The sequence below is a fragment of the Condylura cristata genome, unplaced genomic scaffold (genome assembly GCF_000260355.1).
Source record: "Condylura cristata isolate star-nosed mole 26May11 unplaced genomic scaffold, ConCri1.0 scaffold00025, whole genome shotgun sequence".
Classification (NCBI taxonomy): Eukaryota; Metazoa; Chordata; class Mammalia; order Eulipotyphla; family Talpidae; genus Condylura; species Condylura cristata.
Genome location: NW_004567126.1, coordinates 31,084,834 through 31,094,134, shown reverse-complemented (window position 1 = coordinate 31,094,134; position 9,301 = coordinate 31,084,834). Strand labels below are relative to the sequence as shown.

At 66.1% G+C, this 9,301-nt stretch overlaps 2 protein-coding genes across 2 annotated transcripts in view; both read right to left on the bottom strand.

Moving 5' to 3' along the window:
* Positions 1-830, bottom strand: part of C2CD4C (C2 calcium-dependent domain containing 4C) — a 1,350-nt gene extending 520 nt beyond the window's left edge. The window contains exon 1 of the mRNA XM_004688950.1: positions 4-830. Within this exon, the coding sequence (XP_004689007.1) occupies positions 4-830 (827 nt within the window). The remainder of the gene's footprint in view (positions 1-3) is intronic.
* Positions 831-1,921: 1,091 nt separating this feature from the next.
* The window catches only part of SHC2 (SHC (Src homology 2 domain containing) transforming protein 2), a 31,356-nt gene continuing 23,976 nt past the window's right edge, over positions 1,922-9,301 (bottom strand). Inside the window, exons 13-14 of the mRNA XM_012729444.1 lie at positions 7,443-7,637; positions 1,922-6,204 (exon numbers count right to left, since the gene is read on the bottom strand). Coding sequence (XP_012584898.1) covers positions 7,448-7,637 — 190 coding nt within the window. The 3' untranslated portion in view covers positions 1,922-6,204; positions 7,443-7,447. The remainder of the gene's footprint in view (positions 6,205-7,442; positions 7,638-9,301) is intronic.

Genomic DNA, 9,301 nt, shown 5'->3' with positions numbered 1-9,301 from the left:
CGCCGGGTGCCCGGGCTGGTGTCGGGCGTGCTGTCGTCCGCCGACAGCGAGCCGTGGCGGCCCACGGAATGCTTGAGCTGGCTCACCTTGGCCTGGCTGTCCTGGGCGAAGCCCTTGAGCAGCGACATGGAGCGCGAGAGGAGCGGGGAGCCGAACGGGGAGGACTCGGCGGAGGACCCCGTGTCGCTCTCCCCGCCGCTGAAGTAGCGGCCGGGGCTCATGAGGGCCCCGCCGGCCTCCCGGGGGGCGCCGTCAGCCCCATTGGCCTTGGCGCCTGCCTGGCGGCGCCCGGCCCCCGGAGAGCCCACCTGGGACAGGGCCCCGTGCTCGCTGTGGAACAGGGACTCCTTGCGCCGCGTGTGCGGGCTCTCGGCCAGCGTGGCGAAGCCGTAGGACGTCTGCGCCTTGGGCACCGAGGGCAGGGCCGCGGCGCCCGCCGCCAGGGCGTCGCTGGCCGCGGCCTCCTCCTCCGGCCAGTCCTCGGCGCTCTCGATCTGGATCACGTGCCGGGTGGCGGCCTTCAGCAGGCTCTTACTCTCCGCCGCCAGCTTGGCGGGCAGCCGCGGGCTCCAGGGCGCCCGGCGGGGGGTGGCAGGGCCCGGGCTCGCCTCCTGCTCTGCCGCGGTCGGCCCCCCCTCAGCCTGCCCCTCCGTCTCTGGGGGTCCCACGGGCAGCTTGGGGGGGATGAAGAAGTCGGGGATCTTGTCAGGCGTGAGCACGTTGCTGTACAGGGGCCCCTTGGAGGCCTTGTCTCCCCCCTCGCCCCCCGACGCGCTGTTTTCCCCCGACACCCGGAGCCGTTCCAAGAACCACATGTTGGTTTTCTTCATGGGGGCGGTAGGAGGTGGCCAGGGGGTCTCTGCGGCGTCTGAGAAGAGAAGAGGGGTCGGCAGCTGCGGGCCCTCGCGTTCCTGGGGGGTGGGGGAGGGAAGAGAAGGTCCTCACACCTGTTTATGGAAGTTGCCTGGACAGAAGGCCGGCAGGGTCACCCTGTGGCTCCAGGTGGGGTTGGGGTGGGCTTAGCCCCCCAGGGCTGTCCTCAACTTCCCTGCAGGAAAGCCTGGGGAGGTGGGGGCCATCCTAACTCTTGGGGGGGCCCCAGCGAACAGTGGCCCCTCTGGCCCCCATCCCCATTTTGAGGATCTCAAAGCTCTTTCTAAATTAGGCTTCTACATTAGTCCGGAGGGGAGACACGGGGGGCGGGTGGACCCCCTTCCCAGAGCCCTAGTCCTACCCTCCCCTAGCTCCCACCCACCTGTGGCTTCTCCCTAGGCAGAGGGTTCAGGCATTCGCGGCTGGGCAAGGGAAGGAAGGGGAGCGTGGGGGCCGGCGGGGCAGCGAGCTGACCCCTCCCCCTTCTGTTCCCCATCCCCCCCAGTTCAGCTTGGGGTGAAGACGGGGTCTCGGTGGCCCTCGCAGAACATGGCAAGGTGCCAGAACTCACCTGCCCGAGGCTGGTGCGGCGTCGGCAGTGGGCGGGGGTGGGCTGTCCCGTGGACACGGACACGCGAGGTCTCGGCACCTGGACGCGGCCGGAGCTGCCACTCGGCGCAGCGCAGTCGGACTCATTCACCGGCGGCGGCGGGAAACCGCCCAGCCCCGCGCCGCCGTAATCCTCCTAGTACTGCCGCGGCGGCCCTGCGCCCCGCCCCCGCCGCGGCGAGACCAGCTCCCCGCGATGCTTGCAGGGTGGCGCCCCGTAGTCTCTCGGGACCCAGGGCCCTGACGGGGAGGTGGGCGAGAAGCAGGGGCTGTGCAGCTTGCGGACCACCTCTGTCATTTAAGTCTGAGGGTCCCGGGAGTCGTGGGCCCCTGGAAACCCCCAAATCTCTGCCCCAGTTCCCCTGCGAAGAGGCGCAGATCCATTTCGCCGGTGAGCAACCTTCACAGCTAACGAGGATGACGAAAACAGCAGCAGTAATAACAGCCACAACTGAATTTATTGAGTCTTTAAGGACGCTTGAGGTCCGCCCCAAGTCTGACCCCACAGCCACCAGAGGGCAGGTCCCAGGGCTGCGCCCAGACGGCAGACCAGGGCTTCCTCCTGGACGCCCGCTGAGGTGGTTGCTGGTTCAGGGCACCCGCTTGGCCAGGCCAGGAGGGGCCCCTGGAGCACCTCCTGGGTGGGGACACTGATGGAGGCGCTGGGGTGCGGCTGCCGCAGGGATGCGGGCCCCGGCTTTGTGGCCACCCTGCGGGAGGGGTGCCAGGGAGAGCACACCGCAGGCTGGGGCCCCCCGACAAACTACAGCACGTGATGGGGGAGAAGGTGCCAGCCTGCGCCTCACAGTTCAACAGGGGGAGCAAGACCAGGCCTACGACAGCTCCTAAGACCACAGGATGCTCCCCGGCATCCTCCCGCCCCCACTCCCTGCCCACCTACCCAGCCTCAGTGTGCCCCTTTTGGGACCCTGAATCAATCCCAGTGTGGGAGGTGCTAAGAGCCCCCACACTCAGGGCTGGCCGGGTGGGGCCCTCGCTGCACTTGTGGTAACTGTCCAGGTAATTGTCCAGCACGCGTCCTGCGTTCTGCGACTACCCCGGGCCTGGCCTGGCCCGACCAGGACGGGGCTGCTCTGGGGTGACCTCTGGTCAGCAGCAGAGAGAGGGAGGGGGTGCGGGCCACGCGGTCTCCCCAGCCCGGCCTTCCTCTCGAACTTGGAAGGAGTGGTTGAGCCCCACGGTCCAGTTGTGAAAGCCCAGTACAGAGGCGGCCACGACCTCCCGGCTCTGCTCAGCCACGAGCTCCCGCCCCTCTGTCCTGGGCAGCTCGGCGTGAGCACAGGGGCGCGTGCCCAAGAGCATGCCACTCGCCGCCCGGCCCTGCATGACCTGAGAGCCCCCTCTCCACCTCAGTCACCGTAAAGAACACCCCAACTGCCACTTGCTCATGCCCGGAGGAAAGGTGAGGCCATCTTGCCCTGCCCTGCCCCAGACGTGGGGGGCCCCACTGCACTCTTGCCAAGCGCGGGCGGGGGCGTCATTCAGGGAAGACGAGTGGGGAAGGCGCTGAGGGCCCCGAGTCGCCTCCCTCCACTGCAGGACAGGACAGTGGACGGGGAGTGACCGGCTGAGCTGAGAGGCGGGCAGTGTCGGCAGGCCGGGCTGGGGGGGCTCACTTCTGCGCACCCTGCCCAGAGGCAGAGGGCCTGGGAGGCGGCGCTGTCCTCAGTCCCTGCGCTAAGGAAATCAGGACACTGAGCTGAGTCGCCGCCTGGGCGGGAGCCCTAACGCCAGTCCTTCCTGCGCGCCTCCTGCGTGTCTCCTGGCCGTGGCCATCAAACCGTCCCCGCATCAAGGCAGAGTGAGGATGCAACAGGTTGCACGTGAAGAGCACACGTGTGTCCTCTGCTGCTGGTGGGGAGCGGGACTGCGTGGGGCGGGGCTTGCCAGGCTTTGAAGCAAACCCCAGAGCCCCCAGACCCCGCCCACCGCCCAGCTGAGCCCTGCCCGGACCGCCTCCCCATCACATCTGGGGGCTGGAGAAACTGCGGCCCAGAGAGGAGGCCAGTGGGCAGGGGTGCCGAACAGGCCCGGGGGCTGCCCGGCACCCACCCTGGGAGAGGGGAGGCGGGAGGCGCCTCCCAGCTGGCTCAGGTCCCCGTCGATAAACAGGAACCTCTCCTGGCTAACAAAACTCCCACTGTCCTCTGCAACTGCCCAGCCCCCGCGGGCGCTGCAGCCTTCTGGAATCACAGGTGGCAGGCTGCTGCACCAGGCCAGGTGGGGAGGCCAAACAGGATGTACCTGAGGCCCCTCCTGCTCTGAGTGCCACCTCTCGAGGGTGCCCGGCGACCTCCCACCGCCCTCCCCAGAGACCGGCCGGGAGGGAAATGGCGCAGACCGGGAGGGGCGTGGGACCGGCCAGGAGCCAGGGGCCAGGAGCCAGGCCAGAGTCTTAGTTTGCCCCGGGAAAAGCGAGAGGGAAGTGTGTCAGCAAGCGGGCGAGACCCAAGGCCAGGCCCGCTCGGCCGTGCGGCCCGGGCAGGGGCTGTTGCCTGGTGCTCTGTCTTCGCCTCCTGAAAAGAATGGGGCTCCCGGGAAAGGCCCAGACCCCAGCAGCGCAGGCTGGCCTGCTGCAGGGGAGGCTGTCACCTGCCGTCCAGCTGAGGCGCAGGGGGACGTGTGCGCCCTGACTGCAGAGGGCAGCGGCCACAGGCGCCAGCCAGGCCCCACCGCACCTCTCACGACATTTTTCAGCTGAACAACTGAAGGTAGAAGGGGGCAGAAGACAGGTGCGGGGGCCTGCAGCCCAGGGAACAGCATGGGGGGGGTGGAGGCCCGCCCCCCCAGGGCTGTGGCCAGTGACCTCATCTCCAAGCCTCGGTGCCCCTCGTGAGTGGGGAGAATTTGCGCAGTTTGTGCAGGTCTCGGCGCAGGGTCGGGGTGTGGGGTGCAACGGCTGGGGGCCCTGGTGTCAGAGTGTGGGTGGAGACTGGCTGGGGGCAGGTGGCACCGTGGACGCGGTGTGGACAGCGTCTCCAGCCACCGTTCTCTGGAAGCTGACTCCTGGGCACGGCCCAGCCCGGAGCCGCCTCCCTGCCTCCATCGCCGTGTCCCTGCTTGGGAACATACCACCTCTGTGCTGTTCCCTGCTTGGGAACATACCACCGCAGCACCGGCCCGTGCCCCCCACCACCCCGTCTCCCCTCTGCCACACTGACCTCCCGTCCCTGGGCTGCCGAGCTCCTGTGCCCCTGCAGGGTGTTAAAGGCAGTTGTGTGTGTGTGGCGAGGGAGGTTGTGGCTGGACTGCTGACGGGCGATGGGCGATGGGCGGTGTGAGGTGTGGGTAGCTGAGTGGCCAGCGGGGTACGTGGACAGGAAGATGGGCGTGTGACGCACAGACCCACGGCTCTCAGTCTCTGGCTCCTGCAGCCGGAGACTCGACAGGGTCCCTCTGGCTCTGCCTTGTGGTGGCCCCAGATGCAGGCAGACCAGGCTGGCTTTCACTCACACACCCGTCCCCGGTCCCCTGGCCAGGTCGCGGGGCAGACCCGGCCGGCCACAGAGCAGCTACAGCCTCACCCAGGGGCCTGGGGCCTCCAGGCCACTTTGGGAGTTGGAGGAGGGTCCGGGGGGAGATGGGGCCTCTCTGAAAGGGAGTCTCAAAACTAATATGAGGGAAGGTGAGGGTCCTCGCGAGCAGAGCTGGCCTCAGAGAGAAGGGGCTCTGAGGAGACAGCCGAGAGAGCTGGGGTACCTGAGAAGTAGGAGTCCGTTCAGGGCTAAGTTGGAGCAATTTGGTAAAGAAAACAGGGGTTTCCTGCCAGGTATGCTGGGGTGTCTTAAGAGAAAGGCATGTAGCATTTGGGACACAAACTAGGGTGTTTGCAAAGAGAGGTTGGGGTGTGCTTTGTCTTAGGGTGTAAACAGAGGTATCTGAGAGATGTTGGGATTCAGGCGTGGAACCCCACACGCTCCCCAACAGGGAGTCACAGGCCCCCCCCAGGCCCAGGCTCTCCACCCCTGCAGCGCCAGGGAGGCCAACCCCAGGAGACCAGCCCCGGCCTAGCCCGAGAAACCCCCTCGTGTGCAGGCGGGGTCACTCTCCCCACGGCCACTCCGGGTTTAGGTACCAGCAGATGCCGCACCTCCAGACCAGCCCTCAGCTGGACAGCAGCCCTCTCAACCACCCCCACTGGACCAACTGTCTTGGAGGTGCTGGGTGTCCCCTGTATCCCACTTCAATGAGCCCCCACTTCAGTGTCATCACGGGCCTTGGCCCAAAGCACCTCAGTTCTCCCCCAAAAAAGACAACTGTGCACCAATGTTTCAGGAGGAAGAACTGAGCCCGGTGAGGATGGGACCCTGACTGCAGCCCGGGGCCTGGGGCTTCGCTTTCGGGGGAGAAAGGCCCAAGGCCAGCCAGGCCCAGGCCTCCTTGCCGCTCACGGACCTCAGTGCGGGCCCCAGCAGAGACTGATTTTTGATACATTTTCATAAAGGCAAGAAAAGGTTCTGTCTTTGGTATGTACACCCTCACTCCAGGCAAAGGGTGCAGGCAGGCAAGGGTCTTGGGCCCCCTACCAGGGCCCTACTGACCAGCCCAGCCCAGGGCTGGCTGGAGGAAGAAAGATTCCAGAGACCCATGCAGAGGAAGGAGAGACAGCAGTGGCTCGGGCCTGAGCACCTGGCGGGGGTCCAGAGAAGGCCACGACGGGGCGTCTGGGGCGCGGGCAGGAGTGGGGCTGAGAACCATCACCTGGAGGAGAAAGGGGAGAAGCCCTCAAGGGTCAGCCGGACCCCCGCCCGAACTGGGCCCAGCATCAGTGCCCCAGGCCTCAGGTACTCGAGGCGAAGCGGCCAGCCTCAGGCCGGCGGGCCAGCGTCCGGCCCAGACCCGCGTGGCGCTGTGTGGCCCAGACGAACGCCTTATCCGCCCCGCTGCCGCGTCTTCCGCGGACCGAGCGCTAATTATAGTGCTGCGTGGCACCTGTGGGTGTCGGCGATGACACGCACAGCCGTTACTACTGCCAAGGCTTTCTCTCTCGGTTCGCGAGCCGCTTTGGGGGTGAGGGGAGGCAGGCGGCTCCCGGCCACCGCCACGTGAGACACAGCCCTCGATCCCACAGCCCCGCTGTCCCAGGCTGCCCACGCCTAGGCCTGCTTGTCCGCCTGCAGCCCAGGCCTGGCCCCACGAGCAGGTCTCCTGGGGGAGGGGCAGGCGGGGGTCGCCACGGAGCTCCAAAAGCTGCTTTGGCTCAGCCCTTTGGGGTCCACACGCCTGTGCCCTGGCCGCCCCCTCCCCAAGCCAAGTCAGCTCTTGCCTCTCCCTTCGCCCGACGGATGCCCACGTCCCCTACCTCTCTGGTCCACCGACCCTTCCCTGCCTGGCCGCCCCCACCCCAGAGCCACCAGAGGCCCTAAGTCCACAGCCCCGCCCCCTCCCACCGCACCCGGCCCACCCACATGCCTCACACTCCCACCTCCCAGCAGGGATCCAGGAGCGTCACCAGCGGAGCAGCTGCTGGGATGACTCAGCAACTCCGCGCCTGGGCACACGCCCACCCGGGGCCGCCCGCAGCCCTCACAAGGGCCAGAACGTGGACACCCCGGGTCCACCGCGGACGAAGGGGTACGACGCGGCCGGCCGCAGATGCAAGGATGCAAACGTGTGCCCCAACGGAAACATCACGCGGCACGAAGGGGGGCAGCTGTGACCCTCAAGGCCACGGGGAGGGACCCTGAACACCTGACACTCGGGGAGAGAAGCCAGGCATGAGGCCACGCGGCGGAGTCCACGGGCGAGGAACGGTCCGGACGGGCACAGCCCCAGGGCGGCTGATGCTCGGGGCGGGTGGGGGCTGGGGGGAGCTGAGGCATCCGGGCGTTAGACGGGGGCTCGCCGCTGCGTGCCGCGCTGGTGCTTCCAAGGGCGACTTCTGTGGCCTGGGAACTGGAGCGGCACTTGTCTGGCGGCGGCCCGCGCCGCCTACACACCTTGCTCAGGGCTCCCGCTTGACCACGCCGCGCAGGTGCAGCTCGCTCTCGGCGGCCACGATGGGCTGCCCGTTCTGCAGGTGGTAGTCGATCAGGTGGCTGATACTCTCGAACAGCACGTCCTTCGTGCGCACCTGTGGGAGAGCCAGCGTCAGCCCCCGCGGGCGGCCGGCCACGGCGAAGTCCGTGCCGCGCCTGGGGGGCAGGGCACCCGCCCAGCCCGAGCCCAGCCCGAGCCCGCGGGGCCGGAGAGCCGCAGGCTGACCACGGCGGCAGCCTCAGACGCCACAACTGCGTGTGGACACGCCAGGATTCTGGAGACGCGTCCTGCCGGCGGCGGGACGGCCGGCGCGTGTCCCTGGGCCCGGCCGGCGCCTGCTGGGGAAAGGCGTCTTTGCAGAGGCAGGGAAGGGGCTGACGCGAGCTGCTCCTGGACTATCTAGGAGGCGCTACCCCCCGTGGCACACACCCTCACAAGAGGAGGAAAACCCAAAAGCCTGGACGCAGAGACTCGGGGAGGCTCGGTGAGCATCCGCCGGCAGGTCAGGAGCAGCCGAGTGTTGGGGGACCGCAGAACTGGGAGGCAGGCGCAGAACAGATCGTCCACCAGAGGACCCAGCCCCGCAGGCACCTTGATTTCAGACGCCTGACCTCCGGCCTCGAGAAAAGTACTCTGCGGCTTTAAGCGGCCCAGGTTGTGGTTAGGGAGAGCGGCCCCAGGGGACACACCTGAGGGCTGGGAGACACACCCCGAAACCAGAATCACCAAATCCGAAAGTCACCTGAGGCCTAGCATGAGGTCTTAGCGCCCCCAGGCACTAGCAGCTGGGCGCAGTGCGGCAGGTGCCCCCACCCAGCTCCAGCAGGTCAGGCTGACTGGGGAGCGCGGGGCGCGGGCACAAATCACCTGCGCGCAGGGAGCCCGCACTTAAGCCGACTTTGGCAGAATCTCCTTTGCAGAAGCTCTGAAGCTTTTCCAGGCTTAGGGGCTGCTGATCTAACCCTGGGGATCCCTTAACAGACAGGAGGACCGGTCTCAGAGCCAGACCAGCAGTTTGACACAGGGGAGAGAGCGGCACCCCCACTCCAATGCTGTCCCAGAGACAAGGAGCCCCGCGGTCCCAGGATGGTTCTGAGGATAAAAGGGCTCAGTGAATTCTGGGAAGGGTCTAATGGCCCAGCACCTTCTCATTGGGAAATTATATGCAAAACCCAAAGCCCTCGGACGCTGGGAAATGTATAATAAAGCCTAGAACGCCTTGTAAATTGGAAAATGTTTTGTAAACCCTAAAATGTTTCAGAACTGGAGAATACCAAATCGGAAGCGAGGTAAAAAGCACGGCTGTGTTATTGCCATGGAAGATGGGAACAAACCCTCCCAAGCTAAGGATGCAGTGAGGCGACCGATGGTTAAAAAAAATTCCGGTTTCAGAGATGCCAAAAGGAAGGAAAAAACACCTGGATCGGCAGCAACTCAGTAGACCCCAACAATCCTCATAAAGTGAAACATGAGCCCTGAAACACATCAGGCCGAAGCTCGGACGCCTCCGGATTACTGAAAACAGAATGTGCGCAGCAATGCTGCTTGCCACTGGCAGAGGCGGACTTTGGACCCCCGGAAAGGCCCTGAATTGACAGGGCCTTGTGGCTCCCAGAGTGTCTGTAGACCGGGAAGTCCTTTGCAAACTCCAAAGTTCTTAAACTGCAAAATATTTTGATTCTAAAGTACTAGGGGGGGAAATGAACAGATCTGTACACACCCGGCTTTCTGATCTGGAATCACTTGCACACCCCAAGGGCACTGAGAAGGTCCCTGGGTCCTGGCAGAGGGGAGCTGCCCCCTCCACCTCTCCCAGCCT